This window comes from Ostrea edulis, chromosome 6 (assembly GCF_947568905.1).
Source record: "Ostrea edulis chromosome 6, xbOstEdul1.1, whole genome shotgun sequence".
In the NCBI taxonomy this organism is placed as follows: domain Eukaryota; kingdom Metazoa; phylum Mollusca; class Bivalvia; order Ostreida; family Ostreidae; genus Ostrea; species Ostrea edulis.
The window spans coordinates 19,091,998-19,119,159 of record NC_079169.1 but is presented as its reverse complement, the minus strand read 5'-3'; the positions used below and the strand labels follow the sequence as shown (position 1 = coordinate 19,119,159).

The 27,162-nt window shown below is 34.4% G+C and overlaps 1 protein-coding gene and 1 long non-coding RNA gene across 3 annotated transcripts in view; both read right to left on the bottom strand.

Moving 5' to 3' along the window:
- LOC125683658 (tyrosine-protein kinase JAK2-like) overlaps positions 1 to 27,162 on the bottom strand; it is a 161,427-nt gene that overhangs the window by 22,885 nt on the left and 111,380 nt on the right. The window contains exon 21 of one of the 2 annotated variants that reach the window (XM_056141761.1): positions 526 to 715. In XM_056141761.1, coding sequence (XP_055997736.1) covers positions 526 to 715 — 190 coding nt within the window. Of the gene's footprint in view, positions 1 to 525; positions 716 to 27,162 lie in introns of those variants that run through there. The other variant, XM_056141762.1, reaches the window with a different exon arrangement.
- Positions 7,907 to 10,264, bottom strand: LOC130047178 (uncharacterized). Its single transcript, XR_008796229.1, has 3 exons — positions 9,667 to 10,264; positions 9,292 to 9,454; positions 7,907 to 8,725 (listed from the first exon to the last, which is right to left on the bottom strand). It is a non-coding gene; the product is annotated as an uncharacterized LOC130047178 (long non-coding RNA).

The window sequence follows — 27,162 nt, the reverse complement described above, 5'->3', positions numbered from 1 at the left end:
ACTCTGAATGTTGAATTTTTGATTGTTATTTTTGATGTGTAAGTGCCATTATGATCACCTCACACACCCAGTAAACTAGACATTGATTCCTTACATTTATAGTCGAAATGAAAAAATAAAATCGACATATCAAAATTACTGCCTAACAGAAATTGAAATACATGTCATTCCATGTTAATATCTTTAGTCCCCGCCCACTGAACTTCCATTTTGCATGCACTAGTAGAAATCATAAGTTGTGGGGAAATGAACACAGCGAAGCTTCAAACGGTTAACACAGAAATGTAAATACAATATGATAAATACAATGCTATTCGATATGTTGGAAATAATGGAGAAAAAATACGAGATCCACGCTGCCATAAAATGGTAAAGAGGATTTTTGGTCCAGTGGGAGTGCTGGTTTCTGTGTTAGATACAACATAGTCACAAATTTAACCTGGATTTTTTTTAGTAAATCCGTAAAACTTGACGATATAAGGATGTTCCCATGTTAGATACAACATAAATAGGTACAAATTTAACCTGGTTTTTTGGTAAATCCGTAGAACTTGACGATATGAGGATGTTCCAATGTTCCCAATACATCTACTTCCTTCACCATCTCCATCTCAATTTTCTTGGAATGTGGATTTTTGAAGACTTTGACAGCAATCTTTATGCTTTCCTTTCCCTTTGGTGAATATTCGCCCTGTTTTACATATCCAAAGTGTCCCTGCACAAGAATGATTTACCTCCATGATAATTTTTTAGCAGCTGTAATGTTTTCAAACATCAGAAATGGAAGTCAGCAATTTGTTTATAGCTGAAGCTCGGTAAAGCTTCCTGTTTGTAAATACTACGACATAAGTAAGAAAAAGTAAGTAATTTTTATTTAGACATTAGACCAGACCTTCCCAATTTTTAAGAAAGGGGAACGTCTTTAGTTCAACAACCTAAATTTTACAACAGGGGAAAATCTCTAGTTCAACAACCCAAATTTTAAGATGGGGGAACATCTCTAGTTCGATGTCCCAGTTTTTATCTTTTTTTTTAAATCAGGAAGCTACAAAATTGCAGCAGTTTCCATAGAGAGCCATGTTTATTGATCAGTTCAACATTTCAGAGTGCAAACATAATATTGATATACAATTGTATGTAGGAATACAGGCAGAAAATAGACCAGAAAATGCCAGATGTCATCAAAATAATCATTTATCACTGTACAGCAGCCAATCTTTATCTTCAGTTCAATGTTTATGTGTGACATCTGCTTTAGCTGTTAAAGTCAAGTAAATCGAAATGTGTTTATGAGCTCGACAGAAAATTCATTTTGATTATTTTAGTGTGCAAACAACCAGTCATGCAGTTCAAACTTTCAGTTGTAAATCAAATCAAATATTGATAAAAAACAAATATTTTGCTTTGTGTTTTCAAGAAAATTTGTCATAAAGTTTGAAAATCAAATTACACGACATAGAATTTTAGGTTTTTCTTAAAAACACATTTTTCCGTGGTCGGCAAAAATGCACTTCAAGATGATATTGCACACTTCCCTACACTGATTTAAAATATTTCAAAAAAATATATGTAAATTCTCTATGGTAAACCCATTGGGATTCATGCGACACAAGTAAACTTTATTCTATTCATTACAAAGTAAAACCATGTAACATCATAATGAAACGCCAGGACGAAGTGATTTTTTTCAGAATATGCATTGGACATTCAAAATTGACAGTCATTCTTACCTACTAAACAGAGAATTTCAGTCTGAATTAATGTACTTAAGACTGTCCATTAACTATATACATCACATTCTTTTAGAATGCAGTGATTTTACACCTGTAAGGGATAGACTTTTTAATTTGGTAATCTGTAATCAATGCAAAAATGTTTTACAAATATTGACAATCGATCATTATATTATACAATATTTACAAGAATGGGATTTTTACAGAAAATAATTGAATACTTTGACAATACAACTTTTGATTTACATGAAATGATCTGTATTTTTACCTGTTTCTGTATTTTTTACTTTTATATCCTTTGGATGGGACGTTAAAGGGTGTCTCATTCAGGGATCACAACCCCATTGGAACGCAAAAGATTGTTTCCCTGATTTTTGAAAGAGTATAGGCTCACTGGGGCCATCAGGGAAACTCAAACACTCACAACCAAACATATTTCAATTATTTAACCACCATGAAATGGCTGAAATATTGCCAAAACGGCTTAAAGCTGCAAATCAATCAATCAAATACCATTTTAGTTTTCCTTTACTAAATAGTTAGACTAAATGATTTCATTGCCAGTTTTAGATTCTTAATGGTGAAATAACTTTCCATTACACCCGATTAATTAAAATTCAATTAGATTTTTACAGCATGGTGTAGAATTAATCAGCTCACATTCTATATGCACTTCTCTGTTGATTTACATAATCTTCATTATTCAAACACAAAGTTGAACCCATCAAGTTTTAGTCAAAATTGCTCCATTTAAAAGAGGGAATAAAAAACCGATAGACGAAAATATATTGTCGCAGTAAACTATTTAACCCGAGATGAGGTCTTCCAATTGCAAATACCATCAACGATTAGCTACACAAAAAAGGTAAGAGAATACCTTGCCTCTGGTTTTTCGTTCCAAAAATTGTGGGCTGGGACAGAAAGATATCTTCGTCTCAACTTCCGTTCGTTATAGGTGGTGAGGTTCAAACGATGAAATTGAACAGCGTGAAGAAATTATTGTGCACCAAATAGCGATGCATTAATTTAATCCAAGAATCATCAGTAGATTTAGAATGACCAGAACAGTGTTGCTCTTTCAATGGGGCTTTTCAGTGAAGTGCAATATTTTTTTCAAAATGTCGCCGGCTGTATTGCCCACTTTGTTCATCTATAATAATCCGTGGTATGACATTTTTAAAAAAAGGGATTCTATGCAATATAATTATGTGTATTCCAATTAAATGAAAGCACTCTAAAATTTAATATTTTATCAGAAATACACCTGAAATACCATTAAAAAACACAAGGAGGGGGGAAAGGGACCTGAAGTACTATACACATGCACCTGTACGTTTACTTGATTAAGATATAAGGCTCACGGCAGGTGTGACCTGTCGACAGGGGATGCTTAATCCTCCTAGGGGCCTGATCCAACCTCTGATGTGTACAGGGCTCCGTGTTTGCCCAGCTCTTAATTTTGTATTCCTTATAGGAGTTATGAAATTGATCACTGTTCGTTATCTTCGCCTTTTTCACATGTGCAAATTTAAGACCATATGACTATTTTTGTAGATTGAATAAATTGCACATATATTATTTTAATGTCAAATGTAGATGCTTACGAAGTTACGTTCGTGGAGATTTTCCAAGAAGATTTGCTTAGAGCTCTAGGAAATGAATTTCAAATTTTAAGTAAGATCATAGACAATTTTAAAGATTGATTGAATATTGTTTAGGGTACCTTCACACTCACAGATTTTTCTTACGGATCCTTACGTATTCCACAAATCCATAAAAGTACACGGATTGTTACGATTTAGAGCTTTATAAGAACGTTTTAAGGGTATTTACAGGCAATTTACAGTTTATTACGAGTTCTTGCGATGCATTTACGGCACACATTTACGATCTGTTCCAAGTGAACACGGATAAATACGAGCAATTTACGACATTTTATGGACTTTTTAGGGATTGTTACAAGTATATACGGAAATTTACGATGTAGTTTAGCTTTTACGTGTAAATCACGACCTGTTAACGTGTTGATAACGTGCTGTTATGAATAGTTAGGAGTTAGTTACGATTGTTTACGTTTTTGACTCAAAAGTGTTCGCAATTGGCTTTGTATCATCATTCGACAACTGACATTACTTGTAACAGCATGTATGTATATTGTATGCAAGATGTGTAACTTCTTTGATGTTTTGATAACAACTGAAAGAAACTGTCAGATTTTGCGTCTTTTATACCTTTCCTTAATCATAAAGTTTAAGTATGTACTCGTAAAGTAATCGTGTCTATATGTAAAGTGCTCATAATGACTCTGAACAATCCGTAAAGCGATTGTAACCCGACGTAAATGAAATCGTAAATATCACTTAGGCATTTTTAATAATCCGTAAACAACTCGTAAACTATCTGTAACATATCGTAAACTAACCGCAAAGATTTGTAAAAAAAACTTTTTACGAGTGTTTTACGGATTCTTACGAGCAGTTTACGTGTTCTTGCGACCAGTTTACGATACTTACAGATTGTTACAAGTTATTTACGGGTTATTTATGGAAAATGAAATCTGTGGACAATCGTAATTTTTTTTTGGACATGTCAAAAAATTTGCCCCTACTTTCACGGATCCTTACGAGTGTGTGCGAGTTGTGACGAGTTATTAACGGATACCGACAAGTGATTTATGAATGCTTGCGATTAACGAGTCGGAGATCCATAAGGACTGGTGTAAGAAAAATCTGTGAGTGTGAAGGTGGTATTTACATCCCTCTTGAGAATATTTCACTCATATGGAGACATCACCATTGCTCATGAAGGGCTGCAAAATTTAGGCCTATGCTCACCGCTTAAGACCTTTGAGCAGGGAGGGATCTTTATCGTGCCACACCTGCTGTGACATGGGCCTCAGTTTTTGCGGTCTCATCCGAAAGACCACCTCATTTAGTCGCCTATTACGACAAGCAAGGAGTATTGAGGACCTATTCTAACCTGGATCCCCACGGGATAAATTCTAAAGATAAAAGATAAGTAAATATCTGAGGCTTAAGTACAAGTCCTTGTACTTTAAGCAATGAAGAATTGTTTAGTTGTGCCAGTCATCACTCATGTCAATGCTTTCCCCCATTTTTTAAAAACATGAGTTGTTGAAAAAAACTATAAAAAATTAGCATAAACCCAAGAATTATTAAGTTATATGTAGAGTTTTTCAAAAATGTTTCTGTGCTAGAATATCAATGTAGAGACATATTTTGACAAAATGAGCTATTCTAAGAGTAAATGTATATGATATTTTGGAATAGTAAAATACAACCTTGACAAGGTGTTAACTTACTAATGTCTACAGTACATGTATGTAGACATGAATAATTACGCTTTGATTGTTAAAGAGACACAACATACATCTGTGCATAAGTTTATGACTTTTGAGGATAATTTTCAATTTTTTAGGGCTTTTCGACTTTCATCGTAAAGACCTATTGTTTTCGTCTTTTTTTATTATTATTAGGGCTTTTCGACTTTGGTCGAAAAGACCTATTGTTTTTGTGTTTTTTTATTATTATTCTTTTTATTCTCTACAGATTTCTGTCAGCTTTTTCAAGAAAACGGTGGTCAATAAGGAAAAAACTATTTAAGATTCTTGTAGAAAATATTATCGTGTTCTGTAAATAAGCTTTTGGACTTCCGGATCTTTTACTTCGGGTTTCAACAAGGATGGAAAGCGTTTTTGATTGGGACCACATATCTTTGAAAATGAACATCACAATATACCGAAACTTTAGATTTAGATTCATTAGACATTGGTCTACAATTATAGTCATTATGAGCTCAAACTTCCAGCTCCTGTCATTTACGAGATATTAAGGTTCTAAGATTTTTTCAAAGGGGGGTGTCAGTTTGAAAAACTGCAAATAAATTTCAAAAATTACTCAATGTCTTCCATATTGTTAACAATGATATTCTGAACAAGTTTGCCAAGTTTCATTGAAATATATTGAGTACTTCCGGTTCTATGAATCTTTGAATTTCCCTATGAGAGTTTCAATGTTAAAAAATTGAAAACACATTATTTATCATGGCTTTATATCTATAAAGAGAGAGAGAGAGAAAGAGAGAGAGAGAGAGAGTTATTGAGATATTTCTATTTATAATTTATCACGGTTTTATATTTATAAAGAGAGAGAGAGAGAGAGAAATGTGTAAAACTGTAGCAATAATAAAGACAGATGAAATATGGCATGGCAATAGTGTTGCATACATATGACAATAATTACTCATTTAGTCAATGATTGAGAGTAAGAGAGAGAGAGAAAGGGGAGTTAGACTAGCTATGTGTCAGCTTCTGTTTGGGATACCATCTTTACACAAACACTACGTCCACAGAAACCCTAAAGAGAGAGAGGAAGGGGTGTAGACTTCATGTCAGCTTCTGTTTGGGATGCCATCGTTACACAAACACTACGTCCACAGAAACCCTAAAGAGAGAGAGGAAGGGGTGTAGACTTCATGTCAGCTTCTGTTTGGGATGCCATCGTTACACAAACACTACATCCACAGAAACCCTAAAGAGAGAGAGAGGAGGGGGGGGGGGGGTTAGACTTCGTGTCAGCTTCTGTTTGGGATACCACCATTACACAAACACTACAGCCACAGAAACGCTACAGACGGCCCATATTGAGGGGTATCTTGATCATTCTTCATTTGGTTGTACATGTACACAGATCTACTTTGATTTATTCATTCTCTCGAAACACGGATATTTTACCTACTACACCCACAACACCGCGAACTACCAGGACACCAGGAAGTGCCCGGAAACGCCGGGTAATATTATCTTTAGGAAATTATTTATATACGATATATAACAGTTTAATTAGAAGTTTTAAAAAGCAAAGGTTTAGAAATGGGCTAAACCTGTTATCTGCAATACATAAATATGACCAAGTTTGAAGGTTTACAGGAAATAGAAATGCGGTATGCATGTAGGTAGAAACTTTAATTAATTTTTTTTTTGCACAAATCAAGACACTAAGCATAATTTATGATAACCTGAGAAATTTCTTGTGTATATCATAAAAATATACACAACAACCAATCTCTTGGCCAGGTACATTCCAGGTAAATAACATTGACCATGGATAAGCTCCGCCCACATTCAGTGATCCGTTGAGAAACCGGACAGTGTTTTTTGGGGGTCTTTAAATTGTCATAGCTTGTGTATTGACTTATCTCTCTTTCACCATGCATAAAACTTCTTATTTCATCTCCAGGTAGATATATATTTACCCTGAAAGGTTTTCAGATTTTTTTTAAAGGTTTAACCGGTTCTTTTGCACAATGTATTTGGACATTTTATGATATACACATCTAAAGTCTGCCATTTTGTTGTCAAAAAGCCCTTTGTTTTTGTTTTAACGACAAAAAATCTAGTTTAAATTTCTTTTTTAAAAATAATTCTCAATCTCAGAAACATCTGGTGCAAACCTACATAAAATCAACTCCCCCCATATGGAAAAATAATACATAAAAGTATATTTTTAATATATTATTAATAGTCATTTTTGTACTTTTTTGAAATAATATAAAAAAAATATATTATTTTTGTATCACAAAAAAATTGGGTAACTCATTTTTATATTAAATTCTGACTTTGATTTTTTAAAGGGTATTATTTTTGTATCATTTTGGACTTAGATTATTTTCAATATATTATTTTTGTATTTTTAGGGACTTAGTTTTTTTTCAAGCATATTATTTTTGTATCAAAATTAAACTTAGTCATTTTCACTGTATTAAAATTGTATTTTTTTAAAAACTTAGCCATTTTTAATCTAAATCTTTTAATTTATATGTATTAATTTTGTATTATAATTGGACTTAAAAAATTTCAGTGATTTTTCACTGTATCATAATTGTATTTTTTTTAACTTAGTCATTTTTAATCCCAATCTTTGATTTTATATGTATTAATTTTGTATTATAATTGGACTTAAAAAAATTTCCCAGTGATTTTCATTGTATAAAAATTGACTAATTTTTAAATTGAAATATAAAACTTATAACTTGTGGAAAACATGATGCAGGATTTAGCTTCTCAACTTCACAGTAAAGATTTCAAACTTTTAAGTTTAGACAACTTTATCAGTTGCATGCATAATGAAATAATAAGGAAGTATACTTCTAAATAACACTGGAGACATTATTTATTGCATGATATTTCCAGGACAGTCTGTAAAATACAGTATAGTTTCTTTTGACTTCATCTAGGTTTCCCATTCTAATAATTGTCATGCAGTCTAATTCTACTGATAACTCTTAAATAAGCTTTTCAATAAGATACAATGTACCATTGTACCTTATTAATACTATCTTCTCATCAAAATAACACAATAAAAATTGTAATCTCTGAACTCAACAAATTATTTCTCCACTTTGTTTGGGTTTACTGCAAGTGACAGTTGCTATTGCACACACAGAAAAATAAAGTCCTACACATAAATGGCTATCAACTGTCCAGAGCTTGGTCTCAAAGAAATAATGTCACTGAAAAATATGTTGTGCAGAATATGAGCATTTACACATGTACTTCACATTATATCCATTACTTCACTAAAGCATAGAATGATGGACCACAACAGTTCTCATTACACTATGATGAATGAACAATGTTTCAAGTTTCACAAAGCACATCTCGTCTAAAATCATGTCCACTAAAATGAACCACACTACTGTCTCGCCTGAAAGTGGCTCTGCACTCCACAAATTTTAAGGACATTTGGTTGATGAGCATAGTTCGTTTGAAAAACCATCACTGAATCCACAATAGGCAGAATATGGTAAGCACCTATTACAGATACTTTATCATTTTACACTAGTACTGTCTTGTTGACTGATGTTTCTTCTCCATCTGACATTCCCTTGAAAAATTCTTGCTCGCAACTTCCATAATTTAAAGTTTGTGTCATCTTCTGGAGGAATTGATTGGCATAAGACATGTCAGATACCTGAAAATGAAACACAAGAAATCAACTGAAATTGAACATTTTCTCTGCAATTTTAATTTTCAAAAAAAAAAATTTCATTTTCAAAAATAAATGAGGGCATGAACTTTACTTGTTACTGTTTTATACCAGCATGCTTTACGAAGCGTGTTAGCACTTCAACAAAAGTATGCTGATGTGCAGCATTGTTGTTCATACAATTCATTCTAAAGATGTCTGACACTTTGATCTACAGGTTCACAGAGTTAATTTTGTTTTTTTTAAATTCAACCGCAGGGGCATATATATATATATCTTCAATGTCCTCTAATGAAAGAATTTTTTTTTTAAAACTGTAACACAGGCACCTGAAATTTTATCCTTAAGTTACAAATAATGCCATAGATTGAAAAAACATATATCACACCCCTCCCTATAAATGAATACATGCAACTTACTGTTAAAATTTTAGGTGTCTGTGATTGTAACATGCTTATTATTTTTTGTGGACATACTCTATCAACAGTTACTTGGGTTTATTAAAGGTCATAAATTGAATATTTCATGTTAAAGAATTGAATTACGTTTACCGTCATTACTTTCTGCAATGCTGCATCCTGGTATTATTCAATCAACATCATTGTCGTCTTCAAAGTCAGTCTGCTTCCTCAAACTTCAAAGTTAGATAGGCTATGCTATATCTCCCGGATTTTTAGGATTATCTGACAAGGAATAGTCGGCAGTTGGGAAAACCTATGATAGAATTGGTAACATGAAAACAAACACAACTAAAATTTATGAACTTAAACAACGATATATTATTTCACATTGATCATCATCGGGCAACTATCAGGTGCGATTTTACCACAAGTCACTTTGAAAAATAAATATCTATTTCTCAAATACGCAATTATAGGATTTATCAAATAATAATATTAAAGAAAACGAATAAGAAAAATGCATACCGATTGTGAAAACAACGTGCAAATTCATCGGCACGGGCGCGCCATTACCACTCGACCTCGTGGCTTTTCAAGTTTGGTAGGACTGCTTCTTCCAGTGTTATACACGTCGCATACCCCATAAGAATACTCTAGGAGCCTTTAACAAGTTGTCCACAAAATAGATTGTATACTCTCCACGTGTTTCTCCCATTGTTTTGCTTTCCTTTCCTCACAATGTTCACAGATCGACGATTTCAAAATATGGAAGCGGAAGTGACTGTAGATAGAGTTCGGGTGACTCCGTAATCAATTTTAAATTATTACAATCTTAGTATTTGTTTTAAAAAAACAGCTATGAATTATGAATTAGTTTCTAATAGCAGAAAATTTAAACAAACGAGATAATAACAGCATATTTACGAAAGATAAATACAAGACTAGAATTTTCGGCCGTCTTCGTACTTTCACGCGATTGGTCGAAGTTCCAAAATCTGTAGCTCTCAAATTTGATTGGTTGAATGTGTGACGCTGCCATTTTCAAAGTGATTAGACTGTCGCAATATTTCGGAGGTTATTTTGCATAAATTGCTAAATATTCCGTGGTTGAGTGGAATGAGGACCGGAGTCCAGAATCACGGAATATATAAGGAAGGTGACATCCTGCAAGAACAGCATGTCCAGACGTTTTGGGCCGGGTGTACGTAAAGTTCTTGTGATCATCACAACATGGTAAGTAATGCCCAAGATTTCTTTATTTTGCAGCAGATGAAACTATTTCAGTTTATGTAGTATGGAAGGACAGTTTTTCAAAGTAAAGTTGACTTTATAATTTTCTGAAAATTATAGCTAGGCCTATATTCCAAAACAAAACCTAGGCCTTAACGGTCCAATTTAAAAAAAAAAAGATCGAGGGGGGGGGGGTTGGTTTACTCGTCCTGCATAGTTCAAGCTTGTCCAGTTTCCACACTATAATCATAGATCTATATAGAAGGGGGGGGGGGGGTGGACAGCAGCAGATCCAGGATTTCCAGAAGGGGTACCTCCAGTGAATATGGTCTCAAATCCGGTGAATATGTGATATGAACCGTTTGCATTTGTATAGATTATAAAGGGACAATAGATAGACTATATGATAATGTTTTATATATATATTTTTTTATAATATTCTATTACAGATTATGCAGTGGTCAAGGCTGACGACAAGTGGTGTGACTTGAAGATAGCCCTTAGGAACAAAGTTAGTGCACTTTGCAACGCAGAAGAAACGGCAGAAGCAGAGGGAGGATGAGTCTCAAGACTGATGTGTTATGAAGATCATGGACAGACTAGATATGAATACCATATAAGGTCACAGACAGACTAGATATGTATACCATATAAGATCATGGGCAGACTAGATATGTACATACCATATCATCAGCTCACTGACAGACTAGATATGTATGTACCATATAACATCATGGACAGGCTAGATATGTATAAAATACTGATTAAACATCTAGCAATTTATTGAATCTTGTACAATGAAAATGACAACAATTTGTTATTATTTATTATATTTATGATAATATAGCCCAAAGTATTTAATAGTCGCTTTTTAAATCTCTACAATAGTAGCCAATGCGACATGGGATATTATGTTTACTGTAACAATGGTTTTAACTTTTAATAGTAGCTGAATTAGTAGCCAATGCATGTCTTTTTTTTATGCCCCGAGATCGCGGGGGGGGGGGGGGGGGGGCATGGCATATTGCTTTTGTCCTGTCTGTCATTCTGTCTGAAACTTTAACCTTGCTAATAACTTGTGAACTGTAAGTGATAGAGCTTTGATATTTCACATGAGTATTCCTTGTGACAAGACCTTTCCGTGAGTACCAACATTTTTGACCCTGTAACCTTGACCTTTGAGTTTGACCTACTTTTTGAAAACTTTAACTTTGCTTATAACTTTTGAACAGTAAGTGGTAGAGCTTTAATATTTCACATGAGCATTCCTTGTGACAAGACCTTTCCGTGAGTACCAACACTTTTGACCCTTTGACCTTGGAGTTTGACCTTTTTGAAAACTTTAACCTTGTTAATAACTTTTGAACTGTAAGTGATAGAGCTTTGATATTTCACATGAGTATTCCTTGTGACAAGACCTTTTCGTTGGTACTAAACCTTTTGACCTTGACATTTGACCTACTTTTAGTTTTATTTTTACATTGGTCATAACTTCTAAATGGTAAATATTAGAGCTTTCATATTGTACATGAGCATTTCTTGTGACAGATCTTTCTACTGGTACCAAGATATTTGTCCTTGTGACCTTGGCCATCTCTGGGATTGGTCATTATCGGGGACATTTGTGTTTCACAAACACATCTTGTTTCCCCTTGCTTTTGATTGATTTTGCATAACTAAGTTGATTTGACTGAAGGTTTTATTCATATATTTTTAAAGATGTCAGATTTCTTTCTTAAAATGTGATTGAAAGCTGCTTTCAAAAACTATTAAAACATGTTTTTTACAATTCTTTTTACTTTTCTAGGCACTGAATTGTATTATTTTTGGCACATTAATATACTTTTTGTGTATCATTCTTGTACTTTTTTGAAATACAAAATGTATTTTTTTTGTATTTTTTCAAATATGTATTGTTTTTATACTTTTTTTTTTGGTAATGTATTATTTCTATTCCCCATCTTTGAATACTTAGATGTTGATACAAATTTAATACAATTCATATTTTTTTCCTATTTTAATTTTTCAAGGTGAACCAAATAATACAAAAATAATATGTTGATACAAAATTAATACAAATCATATTTTTTTCCCTATTTTTTCAAGGTGAACCAAATAATACAAAATTAATATGTTGATACAAAATTAATACACTTTGTATTTTTTTTGTACTTTTTTAATCCTACTCCAAAATGTATTATTTTTGTACTTTAAATTGGGATTTAATACATAAATAATACAAGAGTATAGAAATAATACATCAAATGTATCATTTTTGTATTTTTACTAAGAAATAAAGTATATTAAAAATATATTTTTGTGTGTTTCATTATTTAGAAAGTGTATTATTTTTGACCTAATTTGGAACCAAGATTTAGATGGTTCCAAATTTGGTCATTAAAAATATATTTTTTTGGTATCATTTTAGTATTATTTTCTTGTATCATTTTCATATTTATTTTCGATATGGGCCATCAGTACTTTCAGTACTTTAATTACTCAATTCTTCTAACACATTTATTGAAATTATTTTCTTTTAAATCTTTAGACATGCTCTCACAACTAAACTTTGAAATACTAATTTTCTAGTGTAGAAACCACTCCTCATTAAATTATTCTCATGAAGTGAATTGCCACTGACAAACATTGATCAGTAAAAATATCCAATGACAGTTTCATCCATTGCAGTATAAGTGACAAAGAAGCTCTGCACAGTGTCAATAATCGCACAAAAGCCTGGTTCATTTAGTGATGACTTTTTAATTACACACCTTCCACCAGCCAAGCCCAAATCAATGTTTATTCTAATCTGGTACAAATCTAATTAATACAAAACATATTATCATGGTTTTGTAAACAACATGACTTTGTATGAATTTATAAGTGGCATACTTTTAACCAGCAAATAAAACCATTTTAGTATTTGAAAGTGTTTTTTATCATATATTTGTTATATAAAATAGGATTTCTGCATCTCTGATATGAACACAGACAAGCGCCCTTTATCACACACCATCTATCAGCATCCTTTATTTTACCCTTTATTTCACCCCTTATCATACGTTTCTGGAACACCTCTGTAGTTTTCATTCAGAGTACCTCAGACTTTTTTTGCTTGGAAGCAGACGGTATGATTTTGTAAACAAATGGAGAAAGCTAGAACGTTGGAATCGCTAGCGAGGAGAATTAGAAAACTTAAGGAATTGATCGAGTTGGTCAAGATGTAAACAATCATTTTTATCCGTTAGGCCAATTCAACTTAATAATTAGTAGATTATTATCCAGGGTCACAAAAAAATATGGGGCGGGTGGGAGAAGTTTATTTTTTAATTTTTATTTCCCCAGAAAAAAAATTAATGACAAAAGACATCACTGAAAGAGATTAAGTTAACATTCAAAGAATCCTTGGTAGAAGATATATATATAAAGCCAACATTCTGTGACTTTAACCATTCACTCATGTCACTGGGAAGCATGTTTGTATGAAATCGTAATTTTTGCGAAAATAAAAAAAAAATCGGGGAGGGCCCTTTTTTGAGGGGCAGGCAGGGATCAATTAATTTTAATTGGCCTTAATGAGCCCTAAAATTTCACTATTTTCAAATATATAATAGAAACAACAATGCATGACAAAATCTGTATCACACTCGATCCATATCAACTCTTGATCAACCAATATCAGCCCTTGGGTCTATGTAATATGTATCATAGTAATGCTTATATTTGGAGGTTATATGCTATGCTTAATCATTACAGTGTATATGTAAATGCTATATGGTATACACGTAAATGCTATTTAGGTCACAGTTTTTTAATTTATTGGTTTACGGATTTTAAAAATATAATTTAGGGTCGGTCGGGAGAAAAAAAATAAAAATAAAATAAACATTTTTTATATCTATCGTTGTTTTATTTTCAATAAGTCATTAACATCATTTCGTGGGTACAAAAAAACAAAACATGTATTAAATATTAGTTAAAACATTCTTTAGAGTGACTGAGTATGTTATGAATTTTGAAAAAAAATGCAATTTCAAATTCAGTGTATAACTATTACATGTATCTATATGTTACACTTTGGTAGAACATAAGCTGAGAATGTATAAGGTCATATCTCTTTGATGTTGTAAAGTATCCAGTATCTATACTATGTTGTTCAGTAATTTTGCTGTATTAATTGCTCAATAAAGAGTTTACATTTACAAATTGTAAATATAAGGCTATAAATTCAACTTAATTGATAGATTATCATCCCCGCCCGCCCCAAATTGTTTTATTTTGCGAAACTTGCGATTTCCGGAATATTTCCATGTCCGACTCCGGTATTTACACTTCTTGTTTACATTTCCGGTATAGGAACGTGAAAAGTCACGTGAAGAAAATAGATTTATATGGTTTTCTTAATTTCTCGCGTTCTTACAGACATAAATCTTGAAGTTAGGTAGATTTCTGTTATATCCTTAAATTAAAGCTTAACCTGGAATTTAGTGTATGAAAATAGCATAGATTGATATCCATCTGCCATTAAATGATGCGGATCTGTTGGGAAAAAAAAACTCGTTTGTCTTTAATATTTTTCTCAGAAAATAAAAATTAAAAAATAAAATCCTCCCACCCACCCCCTACTTTTTGCTGATCCTGGATGATAATCTACTAATTAAGTTGAATTGGCCTTAAATTAAGAAAAACAAGATGTGTTTGTGAAACACAAATGCCCCTGATAATGGCCAATTCCAAAGATGGCCAAGCTAGGTCACAAGGGCAAATATCTTGGTACCAGTAGAAAGATCTTGTCAAAAGAAATGCTCATGTATAATATGAAAGCTCTAATATTTACCATTTAGAAGTTATGACCAATGTAAAAAAAAATTAAAAGTAAGTTAAATGTCAAGGTCAAAAGGTTTAATACCAATGGAAAGGTCTTGTCACAAGGAACACTCATGTGAAATATCAAAGCTCTATCACTTATTGTTCAAAAGTTATTTGCAAGGTTAAAGTTTTCAAAAAGTAGGTCAAACTCCAAGGTCAAGGTCACGGGGTCAAAAATGTTGGTACCCACGGAAAGGTCTTGTCACAAGGAACACTCATGTGAAATATCGAAGCTCTATCACTTATTGTTCAAAAGTTATTAGCAAGGTTAAAGTTTTCAAAAAGTAGGTCAAACTCCAAGGTCAAGGGGTCAAAAATGTTGGTACCCACGGAAAGGTCTTGTCACAAGGAATACTCATGTGAAATATTGAAGCTCTATCACTTATTGTTCAAAAGTTATTAGCAAGGTTAAAGTTTCAGACAGAATGACAGAATCACAGAATGACAGACAGGACAAAAACAATATGCCCCCCGATCTTCGATCTCGGGGGCAAAAAAAAATAATATAAGCTATTACAATTTTATGTAGTAATTCCAGTTTTAATTTCAGAATGTTTAAGCTCCCATGAAATAATTATTTAACCCCATTTTTCCCACATAGACATGCCCTTGGAATTCTCTACCACCTTTTTAAAAGAAATGTTTCTTGTTTTTCATTTTTATTTGATACTCAAATTTTTTCCACAGTGACCACTACACAAGGTATACTAATTTTCGAGAAATATGCATACCTTTCTGAGTTTTATCTGGGAATGAGTCATATTTTCTTTTTTTTTACAGGCGTTCATTATAATATCAAAAGCATCCAACAATTTCTCATACTGTTCTATTCCCTGTTCGGATTTTTGACGGCAGAGATGCATGTACATGTATTCAAATACATTTATTATGACATGTACTGCTGTGGTATAAAGTCACTCGTAAGAATAATCTAACTGCGTATCAGTACAGGCCCTCACCACACTCAAACCGGGTCTGTAGGACATAATCACTTTAACGATGGAACATCGTATCTAGTAGTAGTAAAGTCGTTAACAACTGTTCCTCTCATCTTTAAAAACCCAAATAGCACTGCATTTCGTGTTATGTTAGCAGCAAGAATACCGCCAATTGTATGAAAAATATTTATTTCTATCAATTTCTTTTTTTTTTTTTTTCGTCATGAAATGCCATCTGGCATCTGTTTCGTCGACTTGAACGATATAGGTATTGTTACTGTCATCATGGCCATATCTGTGTTTACATGGTTTTTCAAAATACGGAATAAAGATTTTTGCAAAACAAATAGTGATTACCAAATACAAATCAATAGCTTTGCATTTCACGATTTTCTATTCGTAAAATTGAAAATGCATTTTATTTTTATTTTCAGTTTGACATGTTGGGAAGAATCGGCAGAATTAAAAAAAACAGTAGAAATTTGCATTTCATTTTTTCCAATTCCCCAGAAATTAGGGTCGGTGGATCCGTAAACCAAGAAATAAAAAAACTGTGGCCTTAATTAGCATACATGTAAATGCTATATAGCATATATGTGAATGCTATATAGTGTATATGTGAATGCTATATAGTGTATGTGAATGCTATATTATAAGCTTATATGTGAATGCTATATAATAGTGTATGTGAATGCTATATAGCTTATATGTGAATGCTCAGGGCTCGAAATTAGCGAGAAATACTCGCAAATTGCGAGTAGATTTGAAAAATAGCGAGTAAAAATAGTGGACACTCGCAAATCTTAGCGAGTGGGGATTTACAAACCATGATCGTATCGTATCCGTTTTAAGCCGCGATGCGCCATTCGCTTTTCTTAAACTTGCACTCAAAATCATACAAACGCTTAAAGGAACGACGGATTTCAACAATCGTTTCTATCCGGATTTTCTTTTATGATTTTTTAAGAAACTCGGCGTCAAACAAATGCTTAAGAGGTCGGACATCGCATTATAATGAAAAATATAGACCTGTTTACTTATAGGGGTGATTAAATTGACTTGGTAAAACATAAATTCCGATTTCTTGTTAGATAAATGAATAACAAAAAGCTCATACTTGGAATTCAAGTCTTCCGGTAGTTAATTTAATCAGAATTTTCTATCTACATTAATTCATTTTCATACTAAGGTCGGGTTGTAGTCACGGCACGAGTGCACTACTCACCGTGTAGGCGATTTCCCAAAACAAAAACAAACAAAAAAATCATGGGACTCGTGATCGTGCGCAGCTTATAAACCACGAGTCTGGGATTCACTTTGAAAAATTACTCGTTACAACCCTGACGTGGCATGAAACTGGAAGACATTGGATCTATACCTGCAGTAAACAGGTTGTGAATATTAGAGGTGCGATGGTCAAGAGACCTAAACATTGCATCATATGACTTACGTAAATCAGTGTTTTGTCCAAACGATGCCTGTTGACCCACTAGGCTCAGTAATGGTGGGGAAAATCATTGATTTAAAAAAAAAATATGAAAAAAGAGCACTAGCTGCTTCCTTATTTTTATTTTAGCTTGTAGGTTTTCATTTTAGCCTGTGGATCTTTACCCACAGGCTAAAATTAGCCTGTGGAAGAAAAAGTTAATTTCGACCCCTGATGCTATATAGTGTATATGTGAATGCTATATAGTGTATATATGTGAATGCTATATAATGTATATGTGAATGCTATATAGTGTATGTGAATGCTACAGACCCTGAAACGTGCTACTACACCAGTTGCACGGTACAGTTCGGTACGCTTTATGAACGGTACGGTTCGTTTTCTGAACGGTACGGTTCGTTTCTTGAACGGTACGGTTCGTTTCTTGCACGGTACGGTACGCTTCTTGAACGGTACGGTTCGCTTCTTGCACGGTACGGTTTGCTAAAAATAGCTGCACGCTTTGTGAACGGTTTGCACGTTTTATTAATGAGGTGGGCGTGGCCTGAACGCTTTGACTTCGTATAAATTGTACGTTTCGATAGTTTGTTTTCACTCGATCGGTCTTATTCGGCTCTTTGATTATAGGCTGCAGGATTTGTGGTTGTGTTAGAATGTGCACATGGGGAAATGAGACGCTATTTTTGATTGCTTCGATGGAATAATTCCATATTGATAACGTACATAAAAGTTATGAATAAAAGTTTTTAGAATTTGCTTAAGTCTAAGTCTTAATGGTTGTTATTACGTTTCAATTTGTTTTTCATTTCTCATCAGACATTTATTAATTTACGATTTTATAAAAAGTTGTTACATGAACTGCTCCCCGACATGGGCGTGCGTAAGTGTAAAAACAAAGCGTATTAAGTTTCCGGATATAAATTACAGTGCCTAAATTGGAAAAGTTTTTAAGAAGAAGTGAATTTTGTTTTGAATACACTAAAGTCGCAAATGACACAATGATTATTTTCTGCACTTCACATTTATTGTGATTTATCATCGGCATTATGAAAGATCCAGGATATCTGCACGTGAAGTTTATACGTCCTTTTTTGTCAGCATTCAGTCATTCATAATTAATAATGTTAGATATCTGTTGCATTTGTCTTTGAATCAAATAAAATGATAATACATATATATTCCTATCCTTTATCACGCGAAGTCCGATTTTCATTTCCCTGACTTTATTTTTGATCACTGAAAATTGAATTTAAAAAAATTAACAGAAAAGTAAGGCAAGTGTATAGTTTGCAATAAAAATGTTTCATATACCTTTTCTATATATTGTTGAAATACTTGAAAATGCTGAAATGAATAATTTTTTGCGGCCGATTTGATGCTTTGCATCAATTTAACTTGTTTACATTCTTTTACACATGTATGTATCTATTTATTTCTCTGTCGATGTAATTAAAAATTGTTTATTAGTGTATATAATAAATCCGCCAATCTACATCTATCTATATGGGTCGTTATCAATGTAGAAGAGAAAAAGATATGTCAAAATTATTGCTAATAAAGTAATGAAAATATTACAGTGTAGAACGTGACAATTTTTCTAATCGGTCTAGAAATTTCTCATATGATTCAGACACTGTACGTAGGAAAGTACATATTGAATACATTAACGCTACACATATCAATTTCATCTTCTTACGGCAAGCCCTGTGCCATACGTGTAGTAGCATTATCAGGGACGTCGACGTCCCTGATTATATGAAGAAATTAAATAGGCTACTTGTAAGTACTAGTACAGTATTGTAGTTAACTTCACCCTTGAATTTAAAAGAATTGATTGAAACAGAAATTCCGTTAAAACAACGAAATGCCCCTTGGTTCACTCTTTAAAAGTCTGCAAGTGAAATATACAGAAGCATGCATGCAAAATCCGTGCAGTGATCTGACGTCTATTTCTGTTAACAGTTCACAGTATAAAACGAATTTTTATGCATAATCAGGGCCGTAAATTACATGGAGGCGGAGGAGTCAGCTGCCTCCTCCAACTTTTGAGCCAAAAAAAATTAAAATTTAAAGTTCATTAGAATTTATGTTGTTTCCAATAACTAAGAACATGATACCTCCCTTAAAAAGCATTCCAAATCTTTCTTTTAGAATGAGTTAGTCAAGTAACATCTTAGAAGGCCCTAGAATCAAGGATTTTGCACGAAACGTGTTCAGTGTGCACAAAATGTGCTCAGCGTCTGGGCGGCCCCCAGACCCCCGCCTAATTTCCTGCCTCCTCCAAATTGAAGGTTAATTTACGGCCCTGATAATTCAGTCAAAACTTGGGTACTTGTTGATAACATACATACACATATATGCACTGAAACAATGTGACATTTACGGAAAGTAATTTAAAAAAAAAAAAAGAATATCAAAGATGTTTTAAGCATCTCGGTGATTTTCACAGTTGATAACCCGGCTTCGTGATGTTTGAGGATAATGCTTCGAATAGCCAGCGATAGTCTACGACCTCCTTTCCCATCGGGCGCCATTGTGAAAATAATATACTGTGGCTGAAAAAGTGGGTCACGTGACAGAAATTGCACGCTTTCTGCACGGTACGGTACGCTTTTGGGGGCGGGGTTTGCATAATATTATCCTGCACGCTTTCTGAACGGTACGGTTCGTTTCTTGAACGGTACGGTTCGTTTCTTGCACGGTACGGTACGCTTCTTGAACAGTACGGTTCGTTTTTTGCACGGTACGGTACGTTTCTTGAACGGTACGGTTCGTTTCTTGCACGGAACGGTTCGGTTCGTTTTTAAGGTGTAGTAGCACGTTTCAGGGTCTGTATATAGTGTATGTGAATGCTATATAGTGTATATATGTGAATGCTATATAGTGTATATATGTGAATGCTATATAATGTATATGTGAATGCTATATAGTATATGTGAATGCTATATAGTGTATATATGTGAATGCTATATAGCTTATATGTGAATGCTATATAGTGTATGTGAATGCTATATAGCTTATATGTGAATGCTATATAGTGTATATGTGAATGCTATATAGTGTATATGTGAATGCTATATATAGTGTATATGTGAATGCTATATAGTGTATATATGTGAATGCTATATAGCTTATATGTGAATGCTATATAGTGTATATGTGAATGCTATATAATGTATATGTGAATGCTATATAGTGTATATGTGAATGCTATATAGTGTATGTGAATGCCATATAGCATATATCAGGTAATTCTGGCAAGCTGGAAATGTTTACTTTTCTGGTGGATGATAAAAATTCACCAGAAATGAAAGTGCATGCCAACATTTCCATCCATATAAAGGATACACTTGTTAAAGAAGTTATCTCCTGAGCTTTTGAGCACAACTGCACAGGATGCTACAACTAAGTATTTACTGGTTCAATACTGATCCCATTTGTGAAAACACTGGTGATTATGTGAGAAAATGTTTTCTCACATTATCACCAGTTAGAGATTGACTTTACCTATGTGAAACAGCCATGTAAAGATTTTTCTGTCTCACTCTGCTGTGACATCATTTGATTGTGAAGTCATATATTTTCCATGATTTACGTTACACAGTGAAGATTTACGTTACACGGTGAAGTAAAAATATTTTGCATTATCTTTAAAGGACACATCGCATGTTTTTAAACTTTTTTATTTTTTCAGCAAAATTAATTCATTTCATGCCTAAAACTACTTTACATGTATTTTAAATGAAACAGTTTGCGTAGTTTTCGAGTTTGAAAGCGATGAAATTCAAATCTTGCGATATGCATATTTTCTTCGATATTTTACGCGCCATTATCTGTGACGTCATATGCGACCTCGAGTGAGAAGATTTGAAAACAGTTGAAAGCCATTTCATGCAGATTAGATTTAATTGACAAACAAACAATTATCACATTAACAGCTTGTAAATAACACGTACTGCATTAGGATGTTTTGTGCCGTTTAAGGGTGTACTTGCTGTCAGTAGAGAGGATTTGGACTGTGTTTTTTTTTTCAATTTTCGAAGGAAGGTATGAGGGACAAGACGTGAATATATTTTGTCGGCACAACGACTTTGTCATAAAAACCCCCAATAGAATTTGTCCCTGTACTTTTTCAAACAAGCACTTGGACAAAGACGTAGATAAACTGCGAGAAAATGGTTCTATCGAAGCTACGCACTGTTACATATAGGCCTACGGCATATGCTTTCCGTTCTGCTCTCGAATTCAATGCACACTCGCACCAACTGACCTTCACCTTGTAACAACATATAGGCAGAACTTTGCTTGCAGTGTCTACCAACTGGTAGTTTTAAAAAAGAGAAATTTAAAGATAAAAGATAATTGAACTTTCAATTATAAATAATAAAATATAATATTTCCCGACTTTGAATTGAATTATAATGCTTTCATTTTTTTTAAGGAACGCGTACGTGTTTACAACAACAGCACGCCGCGCTCCCACTTCCTAAGTAACAACATGTTGATAACAAAAAATAATGATTAGGCCTAATAAAATTGCTTTAATAAAATAATTTAAAAGTATTGTGATTTTCAAATTACGTTTGATCATTATTATTATTTTTTTTTTCGAAATGCACCCGTGGCAGTAGGCCTAGTTGTCAATGATACATAATCGTATCATAATTTAGGCCTATCTAACTTCTCCAAAAATAAATTTAATAATAATTGCACTGTTTATTTCAGAAAAGCAACAACGCTAATTACAGTTGTTTACAGAAATGGCATTAGCAAATTGTGTTTAGACAGTGATCCCATGTAAACATTATTTACTCGCAAATTTATGCAGATTTCATACTGTCTCGCTTTTCTCGCTACATTTGGGTCGCTATTTGTATGCACTGGTGGCTAAAAGATATAAGACTCGGGAAATTTGTCAACATCGAAATAAATGTTATCCATGGTAAATAAATTAGGCCCCTAAAACCTAAGTTTTTAAAAATATCTAACACTACTTTTACAACAAGTTGATCGACGAAGGTCGCATATGACGTCACTGTACCACGTGACTACCTATCTAATTAACTAGGCTTTTTGAAATCGGGGCTTAGATTTAAGTTCATATTGTGGCTAATTATCGCAATACTTCAGCGAACGAACTATTACAATTAATTTCTATAAGCATAAGGAAGACAAAATGTATATAATTCTGTATACTTTGAAAACACGAGATGTGTCCTTTAAATTTTGATGTATATAGGTGGACAACCTTGGTTTTTTAGTTTACACTTACAGTGTACAAACCATTTTCAGGTATGCTCTTTCTGCCTATCTATTTAGTTTTTGCATCGAAGTTCAAATGAGGATTTTGATAATTTAGAATTTTCTCAAAGCTCCTAAATCTATGCACTAAACTGTAGGTAAAACATGAGAAAAATAATCCTTCATTATTTACTCGCGTGGGATAGGGAAATTCCACCTCTGGAACAAGATTCGCTGTCTAGAACTTGGCAAAGCCTCGTCCTAGATGGTCCTAAGACTGCGAATCTTGTCCCCTCGGTGGAATTTCCCTATCCCACACTGGTACTAATGAAGGATTCTATTAATAGTAGATGCCTTGTCAAGAGTGTCTTGAGTATGTTTTGTTATTCTGTTGTTGGTTTGATTGATGTGCATTGTATATTTGAGTTTCCATTATCATTCAAACTTTTTTAAGGGGAGGTGTTGTGTATTGCTATTTGACTTAGATAGTTCTAGAAAGTGAGGTTTATTTCATTGACACCTGTGACCGAGCTTGTTCTAGACTAAGCTATTTTTAGTAGAAAGATTACATAATGGTTGCATCATTGTCTTTCAAGAGTGTACAAGAAAATTCATTCCTATTATTTATACACTGAAATTCTTGGGATAAAAAAAGCTCTGGTTAGACACTTTACATGCTTTTTGGATTATTATACTGGGAATTACGATTTTGGATTAATATTTTTGCGTGTGTAGATTCTGTTTAGATTTATTATTCAACTACCGTATTAGAGTTTTTGCTATTATAATTTTCTTTCAATTAGTAATTGTAAATAAATCTTAAATTGCCTTTAGTTAGTAAATTCTGCTGCACTATATCAAGGGTTTGTTCTGACCCATAACAGTACATCTACACAGCGTGTCCTTATCAACTACAAACTCTCATGAAATTCTGTTGAGCGGTCTCAGAGGAGTTGTGCTGACAAGAACAGGACAGATGGGCTCGAAATTCTAAGTTCAAAAGGGGCATAATTCCCAGAAAAATTATTGAATCAAAATTATCTGGGGATATGCACATCTACAGAGTGTTTCCTTATCAACTACAAAGTTTCATGAAATTCTGTTGAGCGGTCTCAGAGGAGTTGCGCTGACAAGAACAGGACAGACGGGCTCGAAATTATATGTTCAAAAGGGGCATAACTCCTAGAAAAATGATTGAATAAGAATTCCCTGGGAATATGCATATCTACAGAGTGTTTCCTTATCAACTACAAAGTTTCACGAAAATCTGTTGAGCGGTCTCAGAGAAGTTGCGCTGACAAGAAAGAGACTGATGAACTGACAGACTGACGGACGGGTCAAAAACACTCCACAACTTTGTTGCTGGGGTATGATAATTTAAAAAATTCATCTCTCCCCCGCACTTTTTAAAGTGTCATTTAAAATCTTAAGACAAGACCTTGATAATTATGTGAAATTTTTTAAATTGACATTAATCCTACTATACGAAAGCCCATGAGCTCATTTTCATAGCTGAAATTTTTTTTTTTGCATTATAATACAAAACTTTCGTGAATAAACACACAACTTTCGCGAATTAATGCGAAACATTCATAAATAAATGTGTAACTTTCGCATTTAACGTGTTATAATTCAAAACTTTCGCGAATTAATGCGTACACTGTAATTTTTGTGTTATATAATGCAAAAAATTTAGGGGTGAAACGATGCATCGTGATGTGGCCGAATCGTGATGTAGAGGTCTCGATTCGATGTTCGAATTATTTAAACAAATTATACTGTATATGCTATTGAATGCAAAGTAGAATTCATATTTGTAATTGATTAATACCAGTGTTGCTTAGCTAACAGCAGCTTTTAATAAGGGGATATAAATTTTCATACATTGAAATCAAGCCTTAAAATGTCACAGAATTTCAAAGAACTATCAACCACTAAATCTCTGAATTTGTTATGTTATCGAGTAAACTCGCATAAAACTGTGGAAGCTGAAGGATCCAATCATTCAAGCTGAATTTGCTGAGAGATTTGCTTCATCCAATAAAGATACGCAAGCAGTCAGTGTAGAGAAACACTGGAAGAGACTCAAGGATGGGTTGAATGAGGCTGCAACTGATGTGTGTGGAGTGTCATCCAAGCACAACTGGAAGAAACCACACTAAGTCAGAGGCCGATAAAGAGGTTTTTCTTAAAATAAACCCCAAGTCAAGTGACATCTACAAGCTCGCAAAACTGATGCGCCGTGACAATCAAGATGTCTTGGGTGAGAAACCAATAAGGAACGACTCTGGTGAACTCTCATTGGATGATGAAGCGAAGATACAGTCATGGAAGCAGCACTATGAGCGCCTACTGGATGTTGAATTCCCATGGAACCCTGATGAGCTGTCAGATGAACCTCCTGTGGAAGGACCTAGTAACCCTATTACCCGGGAGATGATCACAAAAGCAATCAGTAAAATGGGTATTGGCAAAGCAGCAGGACCATCTGGTATAGTTGCTGAGATGCTGAAACCAACAGGTGAACTGGGGGCAAGTCTGGTGCTGGAATTGATTGAAGCCATCATCAGAGAGGGGTGCATACCTACGGAATGGGAAGAGAGCTTTATAGTCAGCCTGTACAAAGGTAAAGGGGATGTGCTAAACAGAGGTAACTACTGTGGACTCAAACTTATTGATCAGGTCATGAAAGTCTGGGAAAGAGTTGTTGAGCAGCTGATCAAACAACAAGTACAGATTGATGAAATGCAATTTGGCTTCATGCCTGGTAGGAGCAGTACAGACGCAATCTTCATCATACGCCAAGTCATGTAGAAACATCAGGCAGCAAATAAACCATTGTACATGGCATTTGTAGACTTGGAAAAAGCTTTCAACCATGTCCCGAGAAAGGTCATCTGGTGGGCCCTGCGTAAGTTAGGAGTTGCGGAATGGCTGGTTCAAGTGGTGACGTCTATGTACACCAATGTACGTAGTAGGGTACAAGTCAGTAACAGCTATAGCAATGAATTTGAAGTTGGAGTGGGCATCCTTCAAGGATCGGTCTGAAGTCCCCTTCTATTCATCATTGTCCTCGAGGCTCTATCACTAGAATTTCGCACCAGCTGCCCATGGGAGCTCCTATATGCTGACGACCTGGCAATAATTGACACCTCGCTTGAATCACTCAAGGTACGTCTGGACAGATGGAAGAGTAGCATGGAGGAGAAGGGTCTCAGAGTGAACATGGGTAAGACCAAGGTCATGATCGCTGGTCCCAACCTCGACTTATTGAGGAAAACAGGCAAACACCACTGTTCTGTATGTCTGAGTGGAACAGGCAGCAACTCAATCCTCTGCGCACACTGTTCAGAATGGGTGCACAAAAAGTGCAGTGGCATAGAGGGCCCTCTCAGAGCAGATCCTCACTATAAGTGTTTGCGCTGCACTGATGCGGCAAGACCAATAGATGGCAGACCAATGACGGAGGTTGGTATTGGTGACAGCATGCTTGAGGTAGTGACAGACTTTTGCTACCTGGGCGATATGCTGTCATCAGGTGGAGGCTGTGAACTCGCAGCAGCTACACGTTGCAAGGCTGCCTGGAAACAGTTTAGAGAGCTGCTACCAATCCTAACCAACAAGCACCTACCAACAGCTACTAGAGGGCGTGTATACTCCTCATGTGTCAGAAGTGTGCTTATGTATGGCTCCGAAACTTTGGCTGTTTCTGCTAACACTTAAAAGAAATTGCAGCGTGACGACAAAGCAATGATAAGATGGATCTATTTGGTGAAGCCTGAGCAAACCATTTCGTTTGAATCTCTCCTCACTCAAGTCAACTTAAAAAGCCTCGCAGACATCATGCAGAAGAGCAGACTGCGTTGGCTGGGACACGTTGAGAGCAGCACTGGCTGGATTGCTCAAGTCCGACAACTGAACGTACCAGTGGAGAGGACCACTGGCAGACCCAAACTGTCTTGGGAGGATGTCGTGAAGCGGGATAGGAAAACCCTGGGTATGGATTCCATCAACCCTCATCACAGACAGGAATGGAGAGGAAGACTTAGATCGAGACTGGACAGTCAGGCCCCACCCTCAGCAGAGGATTAATTGATGGCCTGATCAACAAATAAACTGGATATGATGATGATGATGATGTTTATATACAATATTAAACTTGTTTTAAATAGGGAGAGAGGATAAAAAAAATGAATGCGGATGGAGAAGGTTTGTTTAATAATAATAATATTCCCAGTGTACAATCAATACTGTTGTACGAACTTTAAAACATAACGTATCACATGTATGTTATCA